The sequence below is a fragment of the Panicum virgatum genome, chromosome 6N (assembly GCF_016808335.1).
Source record: "Panicum virgatum strain AP13 chromosome 6N, P.virgatum_v5, whole genome shotgun sequence".
NCBI lineage: Eukaryota > Viridiplantae > Streptophyta > Magnoliopsida > Poales > Poaceae > Panicum > Panicum virgatum.
In genome coordinates this window covers 10,651,547-10,671,800 of record NC_053150.1, presented here as the reverse complement: position 1 = coordinate 10,671,800, position 20,254 = coordinate 10,651,547, and the positions used below count along the sequence as shown (strand labels likewise).

General features: G+C 43.6%; 1 protein-coding gene across 2 annotated transcripts; it reads right to left on the bottom strand.

The window, feature by feature from the left end:
- Positions 1-10,377: 10,377 nt before the first annotated feature.
- Positions 10,378-20,050, bottom strand: LOC120677824 (solanesyl-diphosphate synthase 1, mitochondrial-like). Of its 2 annotated transcripts, none has more exons than XM_039959026.1 (12): positions 19,814-20,050; positions 17,109-17,195; positions 16,699-16,779; positions 16,443-16,514; positions 16,202-16,303; positions 16,024-16,110; positions 13,089-13,160; positions 11,898-11,983; positions 11,290-11,422; positions 11,115-11,204; positions 10,916-11,014; positions 10,378-10,828 (listed from the first exon to the last, which is right to left on the bottom strand). In XM_039959026.1, the coding sequence occupies exons 1-12, from the start codon at positions 19,892-19,894 to the stop codon at positions 10,649-10,651; spliced, it is 1,170 nt and encodes a 389-aa protein (XP_039814960.1). In that variant the 5' UTR covers positions 19,895-20,050; the 3' UTR covers positions 10,378-10,648. The 2 variants fall into 2 exon arrangements, with proteins under 2 accessions (XP_039814960.1, XP_039814961.1); XM_039959027.1 differs by having other exon boundaries at positions 16,699-16,782; positions 19,814-20,043.
- Between the last annotated feature and the right edge of the window lie 204 nt (positions 20,051-20,254).

Sequence of the window (20,254 nt, the reverse complement as noted above, 5' to 3'; positions counted from 1 at the left end):
CAGAGGCGGCGACTCTAGGAATAGCAGCAGCACCGGCATCGACATCAACGATGATCGGAGCAATACATCATCAATGCCGGCAGCCAGGTTGTCCTCGTCATCACCATGCAGCCTATAGGCCTTGAGGTTGTCGTTGATGGTGTAGTTCTCGTCCATCAAGACGACGACCTCCCGCCTCTTCGGCTCCGTCCCTCAACAGCGCGCGGCCCCGCGCCGCACCAGCGTTCAGCGGCACATGCACCAGACCTCCAAGAAAAGAAGAAGAAGGAGATCAGGACCTCACATGTCAGATCTACAAGAACTTAAACCCTAGTAGCTAGATCTAGACCTAGGGTTAGGGTTATGGTTTACCTGCGTGGCTGGAGCCCGGAGCCGGAGAAGACGACTTCCAACAGCCCGAGAGGAGGACAGCCAATGGTGGCGAGAGGGCGAGCCATAGGCTCGCAGTGCGGAGGTCGGACCATCTGAGCCTCAGAGGAGGAGAGGAGGACTGGAGGTCATGGCGGAGAAGAGGACCAGGGAGAAGTCAGGGTGCAGAGGAGTCAAGAGCAGCAGCGCCGGCATCGGAGAGTGGGGGGAGCCGGTCAGGGTCACGCTCGCCGTTCGTCGTGGGGAGGCGACGAATTGAAGAGGAGTTGAGGCGGGAGCAGGGCTGCGAGCGGAGGGGAAATGAGCTAGGGTTTAGGGGGTAGGGGGCGAGCCGGCCGCGGTTATATGGGGCCACCGGGGTAACGGGCTGGACCGGGCCGACCGTTGATTCATGGGTCGGGACGTGCCGCCCGACGTGCCGGGGTAGCAGCCCAAGCCCAACACGGGTTATTGGGCCGTGCCGGCCCGAGCACGATGAGCCACGGGCCGGGCTGGATTTGGACCGGGCCATAAAACCGGGCTCCATGCCGGGCTTGCGGGCTGCGGGCCAATTGGAAATCTATAGCCCCAGACCGCCATCCGAGCAAGTCGCCATCAGGCCTCCTGCAAACTCCTGGCTGCCTCACCGCAGAGGTCGCCATGCAGTTCAGGCTGCGCATAGAGCCCGCATTAGCTCTCAGGCGGAGCTTCATCGGGTGGCGCACCCCAGACCACCATCCGAGCAAGTCGCCATCGGGCCTCCTGCAAACTCCCGGCTGCCTCGCCGCATAGCTCGCCAGCCTGCCTCGCCGCATAGTTCGCCATGCAGTTCAGGCTGCACGTAGATCCCGCAGCAGCTCCCAGGTGGAGCTTCACCGGGTGGGCAAGCCGCCATCAGGGGCGCCCGCCCCTTCGCTGGATCTGAGGACAAAGGAATCGAGTTGAGCAAAGAGAAAAGAGAATGGGGAGAGAAACTGAGAGAGAGAGAGCAGTGATTTAGTGAACCGTGAAAAGAAGTGCGGGCGACCGTAGAAACAACATTGGGCTTCATGTCATCAGAGAGCACGAGGGTGAAGACTACAGCCATATTTTTTAGGGCAAAACTGTGGCGGTGTTCCCCACAGCACAAGCAAAAACTATATTAAAGAAAGAGCAGGGAGTTCAAAACTTACAGAAATGAGAGAGAGAGAGAGAGAGAGAGAGAGAGAGAGAGAGAGAGAGAGAGAGAGAGAGAGAGAGAGAGAGAGAGCCAAAACACTCGCAACTGGGATTACAAAATGAAGTCAAGCCATTGGCTAAGATTCAATCTGTGGTCTTTGAAGCGAATAAGCTGGAGGAGAAGCCATTGGACTACAGCCATATTGTGCGCAGTCTTTCAGAAGAGGAGGATATGGATCTGTGCACTGAAGGGGAGATGAATGATGTTCATACGGTGACAACTACTGGCAGGACTACTGCTCGCCCCCATCGTCCCCTGATGAGTCCTCCCGCCCTGATTTGAGCAAAGTGACCTCTGTGATTTCCATGACTACTATTCTCTGTGATCATCTCGATCAGTGCCTTGTTTGGACCATCATGCTGTGTGTTTTGAACTGTGTCATGGACTCATGGTGTGTTCTTTAAGTTTAAGTAGCTGGCTCTTTGGAAAGTTGGATTCTTCATCAGTTTCCTTTGGAAAATTGAACTGATTCATGTTTAACTTAATTAAGCAGGAGTACTATGTATGTGCACAGGTGACTAGCTTGTGTCACTTGATGGCCTATTAACATTCTGTTTTGGTCGTTTGGGCCTTTGTGGCCATTCATGGAGGAATATAAGCAATGGTTGCTACATTTTCCTTTGATCGGCATGGCCTTCAAAAATCAATAATACATAGTTTTTTTGGGAAGAGCTTAGTGACATGACATGTTTTTTCTTTGGATTCCGACATGACTTGTTGCTAATATTCAATGATTCTCCATTTGAAAATTCAAACAGCATTCTGGCCAGCCTTTGTAGAGTTTTAGCGTTTAAAAACATTAAAACTGGCAACAATATGTTTGACCTTTTGGACCTCCTGTGCAATTTCACGGATACCATGTTATGTTTGAACAATATTTCTGGTATGATAAAATTTAAAATAAGCAATGAATATCGAGTCAAGAAATATACTTATGTGGTATTGCGATACAAGACTATATTTTTAAGTTCAGCATTCCGTAATTAAGTTTGCCTTTATTTGTATTATAGCAAATATGCCCGTGTTGCACTGTGTTTGGGATTTGGGAAAACACAGTGAAATCCCAAATTGCGGTTGATTTTTTCTTTCTGCTACGGATGAGCTTATGCTAGAGACAGTTCAGATCAACCCTAGATTGAAATATCAAAGCCACCCTTGAGAGCACTATGTTGACAACGAAAATTAGCAAATACCGAGGCCGACCGGTCTGACCGATTGGGCTGACCGGTCAGACCGGTCTGCTCCTGTGTAACCCGAATCAGGATAGATTTTTACTTTAGAGTCTTTTTGTAACCCGATTTAGAAAAAAGTACATCCTCCCCGGCCTATAAATATAAAGGCCACGGCCAATTGAGGTCCATCTACCCAATCGAACAAATCAATCTACTATATTCTTCAAACTCTAGTTTTTTCAACCTCGTGATGTCTTTGTTTGTCCCTACGGCGTTCAAGGGCGCGTCTTGGGTGGCCTGCCGACTCCAAGACAATTCTAGATCTGCCGACTCCAAGACAACTCCAAGATTCCCTCCTGAGCTCGCGGTTTTCGGTCTTCGCGAAGCTCTCTGCATCCGACCGGTCTGACCGGTTGGTGTGACCGGTCTGACCGTTCGCCGGGGTTCTTTGCTAGTGATGTGATCGTTGCGATCCGCGCGTTCTAGCGCTTGTTTGTTGGTCAATTCTGCGTCAACACACTATGTTTGCAATAATCTATCATAGTAGATTGGTCCGTCCAACATATATTTTTAGACAAAGGATGAGTTTCTGCCTTTAAAATCACAAGTGATGCATACGAACACATATATGCCCTTTTTCATTTTTGAACACAAGATCGGAAAACTTACTCAGAAAAAACTAGGAGGACATAGAATAATGTATGATGTATGATCTGCAGGAGGACTTTTGGTGTACTACTGGCAAGCCAGTGTAGCTTAATGTGGCTTCTGTTATGATGTTTTGGCCTTGTGGTTTGTACTGGTCCTACTGGCGTACTGTATTATAATTTAATAGGTTACTGCATGTACATCAGTGCATCTGCTGGTGGAAACATGTATGGAACTGTAGCGGCATGTACTATACTCTGGTAATGAAAAAGTGTTAGTTTGGATATCGGCATTGCCTCCATGATGTAGTTTTGATGTGCAATTCGGTATTTTAATATGGTTTTAAAAGTAATAAGACTGTGGTACTGTGAAAGTATTTTTTTTTGTTTGAGAAAGAACACTAAACATATGGATAACACAATTTACGTTGATGGAGGAAATAGTGTGCTCATATAATTGCAATGCTCATAAATCCATGCCTGATTTGAAAACCGTTTGCCAGGAATTAGTATGCATTGCAGTTAACTGAATAAGCTAAGATAATATCTATAAATATTGAACCTTTTAGTCCATATTCGTTTCAGTTGCGTGTCGATTCAGAAAAGCTATATGCTAGCATTTTCTTAAAAAAAAAGATAAGAACTTGTGTGTATGGCTTCACATAGCTAGAACAATCAGAAAAAGGCAATTATTTGAATGCATCATAAAATATAAAAGAAAAGGAGCGGTCAACCGAGGAGCCGTTGTTCCTAGCATCGGCTAGATCACGCAGCCTCTCTACGTAGTTGTTCTCAAGTAAAGCATATCTGTCACATTTACCAGACAGTGTTATCTACATCTTCCATCACAGCAGTCAGAAAATGTTTTTCTTTCCTGGCACACTTGTTAGAAGGCTTCTGCATTTTACTCGGTGAGTGATGAGTGGTCCTCGACGTCCCACCAAACTTACCTACAAATCTCTAGTGCAAATTTATCCTATGATCCTTGATTTCCTTAGCATGATTTTGAAATGTGAAAAAAAACTTGGAAATCTTTAGTGCAAATTCCCTTGGGATATGATGCCCTCGTTCTTAGGTACTACTTTGCACAGTGGATGTTTACAGCAATTGGTCTGAAACTACCACTTGACGCTTTCTCTTGGCGATCTTCATGAAGAAAAGGATCATCGTGGACATGGACCAAGGAGAAGCTGTAAAGCGGTTTTTTCTTTTTTATATTTAAAAAAAAATAAAATTTCAAAAATATATGTCCGTTTTGTAAAAATTTCAAAAATATACCCCGGTCGCCCTATGGGGGGCGACAGGGCTCAAATGTAATTTTTTTCTTCAAATTTGCAACGAAGTCCCTGGAGAAAAAAAAAGAGGGGGCCTGTCGCCCCCCCCCCCCCCACGGGCGACAGGCCCCTGTCGCCCACCACAGGGGCGACAGGGGCCTGTCGCCCGTTGGGGGGGCGACAGGGTCCCTTCCCCCTATTTTAAACCCTGGCCACCATTCCCTTTGTCATTTGAGCCTAAAAATTCAGGAAAAAAGATAGGGGTGAGGAGAAGAAAAGCGGCGAAGCTCTGCCGAATTGCGTACTCCTGATCTACAAATAACTTCCGTATGAATCCATTGATATTGTATAACAATTTAATTTAACTAGTGGATTAGCTGTATTAGATTTGGTGCTTTAGAACACTCGTTTAGTGTTACAATTTCAGTACTATTACAGACTTTTTAAAAAAATTAATTATGAATTAGAATAGAATTATGAAAGTGCCTTATTGATATTGCAGCATAAGGCAATGGCTGCCTCAAATTGTGGAGGATTTTCATGGACCGAAGAAAAATCTAGTATAATACTTGATATCATGACTCATCTTGTAATCAGTAAGAAGTTGAATCCGTTAGCGGATGGTACGATAGAGATGGTGTTGTCCAAAGTAGTAGAGTTTAAAGATTTCACATTATTTCGAGATATTACGACGCAAGATGTAAAGGGACACCTGATAGAACGTCGGAAGATATACATGAGAGTATGTGAACTAGCGAATCATCCTAATATCATTGGATTCTTACAAAGTTCTTGTAAGATATGGATGCGGCCAGAGGTGTATGAGATGCACATTAAGGTAACTCTCATTCAGTTGTAATACCGTCCGTCATTTCGAATCCTTATTTATGAAACAGTAACATTGTTTTTTAATTATATGCTAGGATTACCCCGAGGACACGGAGTTGATTAACAAAACGATACCAAATTTCCGTAAATTGGTATGTATCTTCGGTGGTGGACTTATGCCGCAAACTAGACGAAGGAGGCGGATAAGATCTTCGGGTGATAGTACTTGGCCTGCGCAAGAACAGATGCCCGGAAGTTCGTCAAGTCATGTTGCACCACCTGCAGCACAAACTTGTGTTAACTGGGATGATGACATGGATGACTTCATGCCCCCCAAACCATGGCCTCCAACACATGATGTTCATCCCCCTGTACATGAACCTAGAATCAGAAAAGAGAGAAAGGGAAAGCCAAGAGATTCGTCAAGTCATGTTGCACCACCTGTAGCACAAACTTGTGTTAACTGGGATGATGACATGGATGACTTCATGCCCCCCAAACCATGGCCTCCAACACATGATGTTCCTCCCCTGTACATGAACCTAGAATCAGAAAGGAGACAAAGGGAAAGGCAAGAGATTCGTCAAGTCATGTTGCACCACCTGCAGCACAAACTTGTGTTAACTGGGATGATGACATGGATGACTTCATGCCCCCCAAACCATGGCCTCCAACACATGATGTTCATCCCGCTGTACATGAACCTAGAATCAGAAAAGAGAGAAAGGGAAAGCCAAGAGGTTCGTCGAGCCATACTACACCATCTGCAGCACCACCATCTGTCAACTGGGATGACGACCTAAATGATTTCATGCCATGAACTATAACATATGATGTTCATCGGTTTAAGATGTATTCGCATTTAGTATTGTTAATGTTGTATTATGCTTGTATGTATGTCTCATACCAAACTTGCATTCACTTGACATGTACATAATGTCGAGTTTGAATCGTACTTAGTCGTAATAGAGCATCGAAGTATAAACATACCATCTATTGATTGTAATGGAAAATACGAGAGTGATCAGAGGCGAACGTTGAAGTGTATAAATAAGCGGTCCACAGCTATCTCATTACAAATAAACATCAGAGATACAAACATCAGATATATCTAACCACCCCTATGGCGTCGGACCCTCTTAGCCCTCTGCTGGGCACGGACATGGCCCTCGGAGCTTTTAATGTCACTAGAATATTAAAAAGCACACATGTAATTAATATAACGATAAGAAATAAGAACTGAGAAATGCATTACGTAATGTGAACCACCAAATTTTACATCATAATACAACGATAATGAAACACACATCACACATGCAGTGGCATGTCAGAACCTGTTGCAAACTACGGTAAACAGATTCCGGACTAACCTAACATGCCTTAGGTAATTTAAAAAAAACAGAACAAACACAATGATGCAGCATGTCACTAGCACTAGGGTAGTCCTAGTAGCCGTACCCCCACGTAGCAAACTGCGTTGAGCCTTCTCCGCAGTATCCACCCATTGCAGGTGGTGCAGGCGGTGGTGCTGGAGGCGCATGGCCCTTCTTCTTGTGACAAGGGCAGTTGCAGTAAAGAATAGTGCATGGTTCATCCTGTGAACCGGCTGCATTGCTGGTATCATCAACTTCGTCGTCTTTGTTACCCTCGCTCACTTCCTCATAATGGTTCACCTTGCATTACAGATCAAAGATCTTTATCTGGAGGTACTCGATGAACTCCTGAACAGAATCAATTGGTGCAGGATCTACCCACCTAGTAAAACCACAGTTTTCTGGAGCATCGGAAGACTGCAAAACAAATTTCATGTAAGGTGTCTTATTGAAGATAAAGAAATGAAGCAATCGAGTATTACCCATGCGTGTGGACATTTAAAGAAACGCCGACCGCCATCCATCCCGTCGGTGCACATCTGCACAAAGCAGTCCTCACCATGTCTGCATTTTGGCCACGGTTCTCTACGGTTATCGTATTGTCGAAGAGGAGTTTCATTGGTAAATTCACTCTTGTGATGTGGCAGAAACTCAAACACTGGTTCCGAAAAGGAATCAGGTCCAAGAGGCCCCTCCCATATTATGGGGTCTCCCTTTCTTCCCCCTTTTCCTTTCCCAAAACCATAGTAATTCTTCCCGCTAAACCCACCTCCAGACATTGGGTATACAATGAGGTTTGATGTTTGAGTTGTGCTGGGAGTTCACAAACTTGGGAGTATTTATAGGCGCACAAAGGTCTGATACCCGGAGTGTGGAGTGTAAATGCAACTAAAAAACCTACATGACAACACAGTGAAGAGGCTAGCTGACCTAACACTGAAAAGGCTAGATTCGATTCTCGAAATGACTACTCGATGCATCTCTGTGCATGCAGACTCACAGCACTACATTACTGCCGCTCGGTCGATCGCGCCTAGATGCCGCCTTCCCCACTACACGCCACAGACCTTCGCTGTAGAATGACAGGTCCGTCGTACTCGCCAGAGAGACTGCTTTGAATGTGAGCTGGTGTGGTTGCCGTGTTGTCACATCTTTTTGAAATGTTGGAAGAGCACTGCTATTGCGTTGTCGTCTTTTGTCACGTATGTCTGGGCAAAGAATGCAACATTTGGGAAACCCGTGATCGCCGTGCTGAGCAGTGGCAACCTGTGATCTCGTACTCGCAGCTAGAAACACTACGGTTCCTATTTTGAGCTATTCGAGCTTTTTAGCAGCAGACCCTGATGTATTTCTTAGTTCTTAATTCTTATCGTTATATTAATAAAATGTGTGCTTTTATATTAATAAAAAGCTCCGAAAATGTTAAGGAAAAGTTCAAAGATTTCATAGACTCTCGGCTACAACTGCAAATTAATGGTAAAGGCTACAACACACAGAGTTAAGCTCTCAACTTAAAACATAAACAACTAATTGCAGTGACATGTGCACGCGACAAGATAATTTCTTGTTGCATCTAAACCTACCATGCCTTAAGGAATGTAAAATGCCGGGATTACATGGTACTACTCTACTGAGTGCACCTAGGATATTTGCCCTTCCTAATTGCTTCAGGCCCGGCTTCCTTCGCACGGCGTGCCCTCTCTCGCTTTCTCTCCCTGTCAGCTTCACGTTCGGCCGCCGCCTTACGATCCACCTCCTCCATCCTCTTGCGGATCTCTTCTTGCTCTTTGTTGCGCTTCTCCTCTTGCTGTTCCTCGTGCTTCATTCGGCGCCAACGTTCTACAGCCCATCTTGCTTTTTGTTCCACAATGTCCTTTGCCTGCTGCGACTGCACGGTGTCGAACCACTGCATAAAATCACAAAGAGGCGGAGGAGACTTTGTCCAACACAAGTTAGAATCATAACTCAATGTTAGGTCATAGAGAAAAATAGCGTATGTTGTCCTGCTACCTTGGCCCGGTCTTTGCCATATCGCTTAGGTGGATCATATTCGTAGTTCTCACACATAAAGAACCCCATGCCGTAGTCATCTCCTAAAACCTCAGATTGCATGAACTTGCATAACGAACCGCAGAAGCACATTGGCACATCAATTCCTTTGGGTACGATGGCTTTACACTTGCTCCACGGAATGTAGGTTGATCCTGACGAAGACATTGGCGCTATAGTGTGGTGCGCCAAATAACAAACAATGATTTAAGCAATGCACATATCGTATACCAAATCGATGCGTGAAAATATAGGTACTGTTAAAATTCTATTGTCTTATACTGTAATATCAATAAGGTACTATCATAATTCTATTCTAATGTATAATTATTTTATTTGAAAAAATCTGTAATAGTACTCAAATTGTAATACTAAAACAGTGTTCTAAAGCACCAAATCTAATTCAGCTAATCTGCTAATTAAATTAAATTGTTATACAATATCAACGAATTTATACGGAAGTTACCGGTAGATCACAAGTGCGGAATTCGGCAGAGCTTCGCCGCTTTCCTTCTTCTCACCCCTCTCTTTTTTCTGGATTTTTTTTCGATTTTTTGAGGTCAAATGAGAGGAGGGAATGAGGGGGAGGCCTTATATAGGCGGCCTGACCCGGTCGCCCGCGGGGGGGGGGGGGGGGGCGACAGGCCCCCCCTATCGCCCGCAGGAGGGGCGACCGGCCCCCTGGCGCCTGTAGGCTAGGCCCACTGGTTGGTCGCCCGAGGGGTGGGCGACGGGGCCTGTCGCCCTTTGGGGGGCGACAACCCCCTCTTTTTTTTCCAGGGACTTCGTTGCAAATTTGAAGAAAAAAAATTACATTTGAGCCCTGTCGTCCCCCCATAGGGCGACCGGGGTATATTTTTGAAATTTTCCAAAACGGACATATATTTTTGAAATTTTAATTTTTTTTAAATATAAAAAAGAAAAAACCGCAGCTGTAAAGCCCGTTTGCTGAGCCACAGCCCAAGAGAAGCCCAAGGTCGAGACTACACAAAAGGAGACCTGTGATGACACAATCTTTTTTGTTTTTATTACTTCCATCTCTGATCAATTCATCCCAAGTCCTACTGAACGATGTTGATTAAAAAAAAAGTCCTACAGAACGATGAGGGGTTTGCTGAAGTCATAAGTCTCTGTCCTAGTCTGGAAGTTTGCAATTTGCACGTCTGGGCTATGTCATTTTCCTGCAGGGATGACTCCGGTGTGCTATTGACAAACTGATGTGGCTTAACGTTAACGGTCGGCATTCAGTTAGTACAGCAACATCGAATTGGCGTTCTAGTTTTTAGTTTGCGAGGTTAGGCTAGGTCTTTGAATACTGAATGATCTTTCCTACAGTTTGTGTGGTTTCTGTAGTAATTTTTGGCAGATGAATGGGTCTGCAAGTTATGTTTATCTGAATGTTTTACTCCAATTATTCACAGAGAAATGTTTTTTCGGTATCTACATGCTCTTAAGGCAACTCTGCTATTATCATCATGCAATCTGCAATAATATAGATGAATGGTTTCATCAAGGTTGGACAGTTTTGCTGCTGAGAAAAATGGAGGGAAAAGAGAGGTAAAACTCCTGTCCCAAACCTCGTGAAATTCATCAGTCACCATAACAAACTGTTCAGCAACAAAAACATGCACGATGCGTAATTCTACTGCCTGCAGGCATGTTTGACCGATTTTACACTTTCTGCTTCACCAATTCACTTTGCATGTTTAACCAATTTTACACTTTCTGCTTCACCAATTCACTTTGTTCTTCTCATGAACTTTTGAGTAAGATCTTTGAGCGCTTGCCTCGAGTTAAGGATGACTTGGTCCTCACTCTCAGGAAGACCATCAATAGCGTCCGCAGCCAGTTTTGCATGTTCAGCAGCAAGTAACCTTGTCTTCTCGATTCCCTGACTTTTCGAAAGGTATTTGAGGGCCTACAGGACAAGTTATGAACATTTCACAACCCAAATATTTGAAAGCATAGTACTGGGAACAAAGAAATGTACACTTTCAATACAAACCATCTCAACATTTGCAGGGTCATCGAATCCCTGCTCAACAATCTCATGCAGTTCGGGGAACTCTTCCATCGCAAACAGCATGGGAGCTGTCACAATTCCCTGTCCATACAGGGCAAATATAATTCCCTACATGTTATTTATATCTGAAAAGGTAAAATACTATACTGTTAAGGAAATATTGAGTGAATAACTGTATTACTTGATGGATATCAGACAAGGAGGCTTTGCCTAGTGAAGCTGTTGTGCCTGTGAAATCAAGGATGTCATCGATCAACTGATATGCTATGCCCTGGCAGAGGGAATGTAGGCCATTTATCAGTTCATGGTTAGCAAAAAATAGCAACAGCTTCTTGGTAAGGAAAAATACAACACACCAAGTGTCTGCCATACTGATAAGCAAGAGCTTGTACTTCTGTCGTTTGACCAGCGAGGACAGCAATAGCTTTGCAACTGTTTGAAATCAAAGCAGCTGTCTTGTAGTATGTCTTCTGCAAATAATAGTCCATGCTGTACAAGCATAAATGAACAGGTGTCACTAAAGTAAAATATCAGAAAGTGTTGGGTTGTTTATTATGGCTTGATGAACCCATCTAGCATTCCTATTGTTTCTTTAATCTGCTTGATCCCAGAATGAGGTTATCCCAAGTTTTTGTAGATAGTTAGCACCAGTGATCTATTTAATTGTGATGGGCATCATCATAATAGTGAACATTTTTCTTGGACTTTGAATCATTGATGATAATTGATGAAAAGTAATACTGGTACATATCCACTGCAAGCTAAACAGCTACTTGCACACATATCCCAACCAAAAATGAAGACTTTAAGAATCAACTGAGGGTAGTAGCATATTCATGGCACTAATCTGATACCACCTCATTGGTACCCAACATCACACCTCAACCTTATCGAAGTTTATGAGTAAAACTCCAGCACTCGAGAATAGCTTGATGCAAGAAAAATAAGAAAATGAATTGGATACCTGCAGCGCTGTGCTGGAGTTATTGACATCTGCATAAGCTCACCAGTAACAAGATTATTTACAGCAGTTGCTAGTAATGATACAACCTGCAGCATTAAAAATAATTTCAGTACCTTGATGATATAAGCATGTAAAAGATACAGACTGGAAAGGAACTGACAAATCTGATGTTGGAAGAAATGGATAAAGATGCAGAGTGTCATGGCACCTCACATGCTAAAAACTAAAGCAGTTTTGTTATTTGTGTGCCAATTTTTCAGCATCCACTAAATCTATTTTATCCTAGACAGCAACATTCCCAACAGAACTGAACAAAGATAACGGTCAATAATATAATTGGGAATTTGGTGTTCTTGCCCCTGTATGGAACTCAAATGGTGATTTTGCCGTCATTATTTGAGTTGTGCAATTTTACCCCCGCTTTTTTGAAATGAAGGCTCCGTTTACCCCTACTTTTAACACCGTTAGTTGTATGCCCACTAAAATAATTAAAATAAATTGGAGAAAAACTCAGAGCAATGGGAAAAGACCTTGGTACCCTCAACCCTGTCCACATCTCTCTCCTTTCTCATCCCGGTTCCAGACCCACCATTCTCATCCCGTACACTAACCCTAGCAGGGAGGACGCCGCGGGCGCAGGGGAGAGTGCAGGCCGGGCCCGGTTCATGCGCGCGGCGACCCTGGCGCGGGGAGCCAGCGCGGGCGGGCGAGCTGGTGCGGACCGGTTGCAGCAGGCTGGGCAGTAGTGTCCAACGCATGTGAGAGGTGGGCGTGCGTGTAAAGGCCACCATGGGCCGAGGTGCATGAGGACCCACTGGGGCAGCACATATGGCCCCAGCCCATAAGGGGCACGTGGTCGTGCTGCAGGGGAGGGATTGCAGTGGCGACGGATTTCAGGGTGGTGGAGGAGCAGCCGGCGGTAGCAGGGGAGGAGCAGGCGTGGTCAGCATAATAGTAGGGGCAAACCTGCAAAGGCAAATTGGTCTTTTCATAGCAATTTTAACACCGTTAACTGGCTTTCACAGAATAGGGGCAAACGCTTCCTTCGTTTCCAAAAAGCAAGGGTACATTCGCAAAGTTCAAAAAATAGGGGCAAAATCACCATTTCACTTCAAAACAGGGGCAAGAACGCCAAGGCCCCAATATAATTTGATATAATTTGTTGGCCTTTACAAAGGAGAAATGTCACACCTCAGTATTGTCAAGAGATGCAGCAGCAGAAAATGCCCTGGAAAGTAGAAAATCACCAGCCAACACTGCAAGCTGCAAGTAAGCATCAGCTTTACTAACTGTTTTGAAGGTATTGTGAATATGATACAAGGTATAGTTTTGACTTGCATTTTGCAAAGTTTACAGCATGGCTTGGTGTTGCTCCATTTTATTTCTTTTAGAAGAATATGGTCGATACTTATGAGATGTAGATGTGGTGAATAAACAGATACAACCATTGTGATTATTTGTTTTCAGAGGTAAGAAACAGAAAACTAGGTTTGCTTGCGCATTAAATAAGAAATTGTTGATATCTTGGTCCCTAAGAACTACAAAATGTCTAAAATAAAATACATCAATGGAGCTACTGAACAGCAATTGATTTCCACATGATTATCTGTCCACATTTAACAAGACAAATTTAAAATGAGATCCTTTGGATTTCCTTTTCCATTATTTTTATGTTTACAATAAGTACTAACCTTTTTTCCTGTTCTAAATATACAAGTGGGCCACAACAACAACAACAACAACAACAACATAGCCTTTTTTCCCAAACAAGTTGGAGTAGGCTAGAGATGAAACCCGAAAGAAATAAGTTCAAAGTTCAAGCACATTGATAGCTAGTCTCCAAGCGCTCCTATCCAAAACTATCTCTTTAGAGATATTCCAATCCTTAAGGTCTCTCTTAACCGACTCATCCCAAGTCAGTTTAGGTCTACCTCTACCCCTCTTTACATTATCGACCCGCTCAAGAACTCCACTACGCACCGGCGTCTCAGGAGGCCTTCGTTGGACATGTCCAAACCATCTCAGCCGATGCTGGGTAAGTTTCTCCTCAATTAGTGCCACCCCGACCCTATCCCAAATAACTTTGTTCCGGACTCTATTCCTCCTTGTGTGCCCGCAAAACCACCGCAACATCCGCATCTCTGCTACACTCAGTTGCTGGACATGTCACCTTTTTGTAGGCCAACATTCAACATAGTATAACATCGCCGGACGAATTGTTGTCCTATAGAACTTGCCTTTTACCTTTTGTGGCACCCTCTTGTCACAAAGGATGCCAGAAGCTTGCCGCCATTTCAACCAGCCAGCTGAAATTCTATGCCTAACATCTTCATCAATGTCGCCATCCTTTTGTAGCACCGATCCTAAATACCGAAAAGTATCCTTCTACACCACCACTTGCCCATCTAGACTAACGTCTCCCCCCTCATGCCTAGTCGCGCTGAAATCGCACATCATGTACTCGGTCTTGGTCCTACTAAGTCTGAACCCTTTCGACTCTAACGTGCGTCTCCACAGCTCTAACTTTCTATTAACCCCTGCCCTACTCTCGTCAACTAACACCACATCATCAGCAAAGAGCATACACCAAGTGATCTCACCTTGTATATCCCTTGTGACCTCATCCATCACTAAACCAAATAAATAAAGGCTCAATGCTGACCCCTGGTGTAGGCCTATGTTAATAGGAAAGTCAGTGGTGTAGCCATCACATGTCCGGACAAACATCGCCGCATCCTTATACATATTTTTAATGAGGATAATGTACTTAGTTGGGACTTTGTGCTTCTCCAAGGCCCACCACATGACATTTCTCGGTACTTTGTCATATGCCTTCTCGAGGTCAATGAAGACTGTGCAAGTCCTTCTTCTGCTCCCTATATCTCTCCATCAATTGTCGTATTAAGAAAATCGTCTCCATAGTTGACCTTCCAGGCATGAACCCAAATTGATTTTGGGTCACACTTGTCACTCTTCTTAGGCGATGCTCGATAACCCTCTCCCAAAGCTTCATCGTATGGCTCATCAGCTTAATCCCACGGTAGTTAGTACAATTTTGAACACCGCCCTTGTTTTTTAAGATAGGTACTAATATACTTCTCCTCCATTCTTCCGGCATCTTATTTGACCGAAAAATGAGATTAAAAAACTTAGTTAACCATACTATTGCTCTGTCTCCTAGGCATCTCCACACCTCAATGGGGATACCATCAGGGCCCATCGGTTTACCTCCCTTCATCCTCTTCAAAGCCTCCCCGATCTCTACCTCCTGAATTCTCCTCACAAAATGTCTGTTGGTATCGTCAAAAGAGTCATCTAACTCAAGGGTAGGGCCCTCACTCTCCCCATTAAACAACTTGTCGAAGTATTCTCTCCATCTATCCATGATCTCCTCATCCTTCACTAGTAGTCGATCTGTCCCATCCTTGATGCATTTGATTTGGTTGATGTCCCTTGTCTTCCGCTCGCGGATCCTAGCCATCCTATAAATGTCCTTCTCCCCTTCTTTCGTGTCTAGCCGCTGATACAGGTCATCATACGCCTTACCCTTTGCTACACTCACAGCTCGCTTTGCAACCCTCTTCGCTAATTTATAGCCCTCGATGTTGGCTGCACTCTTGTCAAGGTGGAGACGCTTGAAACACTCCTTCTTCTCCTTAATAGCCCTTTGCACCTCGTCATTCCACCACCAGGTGTCTTTCCCCTCCTGTTTGCCTCCCCTACTCATGCCAAACATCTCTGAGGCCACCTTCCGAACACATGTTGCCATCTTTAGCCACATGTTATCTGTGTCTTCTCCTTCTTCCCAAGGCCCCTCACCTAGCATCCTTTCCTTAAACGCTTGTGCCGCTTCCCCTCTAAGCTTCCACCACTTTGTTCTCACAATCTTGGCACGTTTGTCCCGGTGGACACGTACCCGAAGACGAAAGTCCGCCACCATAAGCTTGTGTTGAGGGACAACACACTCCCCAAGTATCGCCTTACAATCTAAGCAATCACGTCTATCCTCCCTCCTAGCAAGGATAAAGTCGATCTGGCTCGAGTGTTGTCCACTACAAAACGTCACAAGATGGGATTCCCTCTTCTTAAACAAGTGAGCCATTATAGAAAAAATATATGATATTACCTTCTTCCCCACTGTGAAGTTCAATGAGTCCATGCCACGCCTAGTATCAGCATCATCCAAAACATCATCATGAATAAGGCTTGATATCTAAGATGCAAGGGAGAAGAAAAGTCATCAAAATAAATTTTTTCTGAAGGTTTTAGAGAGTCCAATGAAATAATATGTCTAGGATGTGTACATGAATCATTTCAGTTATCTCAGCAACACGCATTTGCCTTGCACGAGGTCTATTCTCTAAGTCATCAGTCATTTCCATAGCTGAAGCCATCAATAGTAGAACCTGAAATATAATGATCAGGAACTTACAATGATGAAACTGAATGAGTAGGTTACGTATACTCATGCGTATGAAAAAAAAAACAGTAGGTATATATGGTATAATGATAAGAAAAAAAACACATTATGAAGTCTGGTCTTACGGTAGGACAAGTTCTTTTCCCTTCAGCTCCAGCTTTGAAGAAGTATCCAGCTGCTGATGTCAGTTCAGGAACCTGTGGCAATAACACATGTACTGCCTACTGAGTTTAATGTGTCGAATAGTTCACCTAAAAGTTTAAGCTATTGCGAAGAGGTGGATGATGTAGTTTAACAGTACTTCATGATATAGAAAAAAAAAGGGGTGAAAGTGTCATTGTACAACATAATTCAAGTGAAGATTGCAATTTAACTATGCACCTCAGCAACCACCATTGAACGCAATCGATCTGTTACTTCAGAGACTTCATCTTTAATCAGCGCTAAGGGGTCTAGCTGCTCCTACTACACAGAAAAAGGAATGGTTTCATTAGGAGGCCAGAATTATGGTACATATACAGTAAGCAATTGCCGTTTTGTGGGTCCCAAACTTTGCATAGTTCAGACAAGAGCAACATGACTATTCAGCAACAGAAACTATCCAGTTGTTTGCCTTAATATGAACTCAATAGGATTACCGCCTCTAATTCATGCATAAGTATCATCTTGATGTAATGGACTAAGATCAATAGACTCCCTTATCGAAAAAAGAAAGAAGAAACATCATGCTTAATAAGAATAAAACAATTGACATAGCATCATGAGAAAGGAGTCCATATGACCATATCTACCTTAGCTGTCAGCCTTGCTTTACTGGAAGTATTGTTGCTGTGAGAATAACATGAACTCCCAGTAAATTTATCCCAACAGCCCATATTCTGTGAAGCAAGAAGTGAAGAACATAGTGTCAAAGCATTGCACAGTAAATTTAGGATACTGGAAACATTTGACTTGCGTGCATACATGTGGATTTAATTTGAATGGCAATTGAACTGCATTGTAAACATAACCAAACTTGTGTTAACTGCAGGGTGTTGGTGCAGCATGTGGGTATGGATTTCCAGTTTTCTGGTAGCTGTGTTGTTGTAGCAAGTGGATAAGGATTTCCAGTTTTTCACTTCTCTGGTAGCTAATCTATAAAACCTATATAGGTGATCCCCACTACAAGTCATTAATTATGATTTCTCTGTAACCACGTTAAGCCACATCATCGATTTTGTTTCAGCCGTCTGATCTTAAGCACACAATTAGATCATGGCCATACGATCTGCCTAGCAATTATGAGAAGTGGAAAGTGCCTCCACCACTAAACTAACAATTATGCCTCCACCACTAAACTAGCACTCATGAGCAGTAGGAACACTCATGAGCAGTAGGAATTAACTGTCTCCACCACTAAATCTTAAAGGTCTGTCCATTTATCTTCTTTTCATTCACTGGAGTGTATATATATATATTCTCCCAGGCAGCCCACTTCAACTCGGTAACTCCCTTCGCATTTCTCTTCTTAGATGATCTCTTCCTCCCGATAAAAAGGCGACGGCTGCGACAACACCAGCTGCCGCCGGAGGCCTCTGGGGCAAGGACCGGCGCGGAGACTGCCCCTACTGCTGCTGGGAAGACCAGTAACAGTGATGGCCTCCTGTTGTTGCATGCACCGTCCACAAATTAACTAATTTACTCAGCTGTTTTGTGTCGGCACACGCCGCTCTCCTGGGTAGCACGACTACGCGAGCAAGGGCCCGCGACAGCGGCAAGGGGCTGCCGCTGGGCAGCAGCGAGTGTGGCGGTGGCACTGGACTGGTGGAGCAAGCCGGTGGTCGATGGTTGCTGCTCGAGGCAGGACGACCGAGGTGGGACGGACCTGGGAAGCCTGGCCTTGGTGGAGACGTGCAACGCGGCATCTGTTCTGCTCGACGTAACCCAAAGCGGTAGAGTGCTTCGATGCTTGAGCACAAAATATTTGTAATCCAAAACATGACTCACATAGTTTTAATGTAATATCTACATATGTATCATTTATATCAAATTATTTTCATCCAAGCACTACATATTTGGTTGATTCGCAGAGTTTTACAATCTTAATTTCATCACTTTCTTGCTCTACCGGTACTAATATATTTCTCGATCTATATGTATCTTTACTCAACTAATATTGTTTCTCTCTATTTGTTAGCAGATGGTGACATGTAGCTATTAATATACATATAATTTTATTTATTTGTACCTTCATTATATATATATATACATTAATGTGAATTTTGTTATTTTATTTGATTAGTAAAAGGTCTATTTTATAATATGAATGGGTTGTTAGATGTTGACGCATATGTACCGCTACCAAGATTACATCTCTAAACCAAGATTATCACTGTGTTAAAGCAATATTTTATCTATTTTTATATGAATATTAGTTCTATTTTATAAATTTCATTTATGTGTTCATTAGCTCTATGATAAGTTTCTTTTATTCATCATATTTTCGGCAAACTCGAACTAAGTACTATATTGCAATGTTGCATATTCTCCTTACTCTTTTATTTAAAAATATTTTATATTATTTAGTTATAATTTATCAAAAAGTTTCCTCAAATCCCGCAACAATGTGCGGAAAAATCACCTAGTATATGTCAAAGAAATGAACACTTTTAGAGGCCTAAATCTGTCAATATTCCTTCGAGCCTGAAAGAAATAGTCTTCCTTGTAAGTTGCTTAGTTGTTACAGGGAGGAAGTCAACACATTGCTTTGGTGCACTAGCAAAAGGAATGCAAACTGCACAGACGATATTAACAGGATCTAACATAGAAGGATAATCCAACAGCTAAACTGCTTATACTGACAAATCAGTGAAATCGAACGAAAACCAAGAATTGATAACTAAATACGATACCTCCTCATGCTAAAATGCTCATATCAATGAAACAGGACCACTAACTATTAAGAGTAGAACACGGTGAAGTATCAGTGATGCTGCAAAGGTGAAAGAGAACATCTCAAAATTTAGGGTAGTCCAAGGCATATAGCCTAGCTGGTTCCGCCACTGCTTGCTACTGGAGCAGATAAATGAACCAATTTGTGTTGCAGTTTCGAACAATGGAACAGCATTTGTCAGGCCCCATTCGGAGCAAGCATTTTATTGCAATGACTCTGCAATTGAGGAAAGATATGCTTCGTTTCTACTAGGGCACTTAAGCTGCGGTGTACATTCCAGGACCTGGTGCAACTCTGCAGGGTGGAGATGCAAAATGCTCCCGTTAGCTTTTTTTTAATATTTCCCATTAGCTATTTACATCGCAGATTCGCAGTTACTGTAGGCATGTTGGCGGATCAAGATTGGCCATTTTGGCAAGTCTCTCCCTCGAAAGCGCAGATCCAGATTCGTTCTCACTCTCAGCTATCGGGCAGCACCGCATCGACGCGACAAAGGGAAACCTTTGCAAAATCACACAGGGGCAAAGAAAAAGATGCGGAAACCATAGAAGAAGAAGGTCTCACCTTTGGCATTCGTGGAGCGGAGGAAGCGGTGGAGGCTGAGCGCAGGAGCCCAGCGAGAAGAAGGCGTCCCGACAGCATCATGGCCGAGCGCCGTCGGGGGGAGACCGGCTGCAAGATGCGTTGAATACCGCCTCAGCCTCGGGCCTCGGCAGTTGCGGCCGGAATTTTTCACGCTTCCTGAACCTTGGTTCGCAGCAGCGGCAATACTTGTACTACGAATTAGGAAAAAGTCGTTTTCAGCTGCTGAACTTTGAGCCGAGTCCATGTTTCCTTCCTATAAAAAAACTCAGACTCACAGTACCAGGCCAATGACCTCCTTTTCTTTTGATAGTTTTTCTATTTTTCTTTCATATTTATTTTTAGATGAAGCTTTAAAATTATAGTAAGTAACAAAAAAATCATAAAATAAAAATATAATTTTATTGGACTCCAAACGAGTAG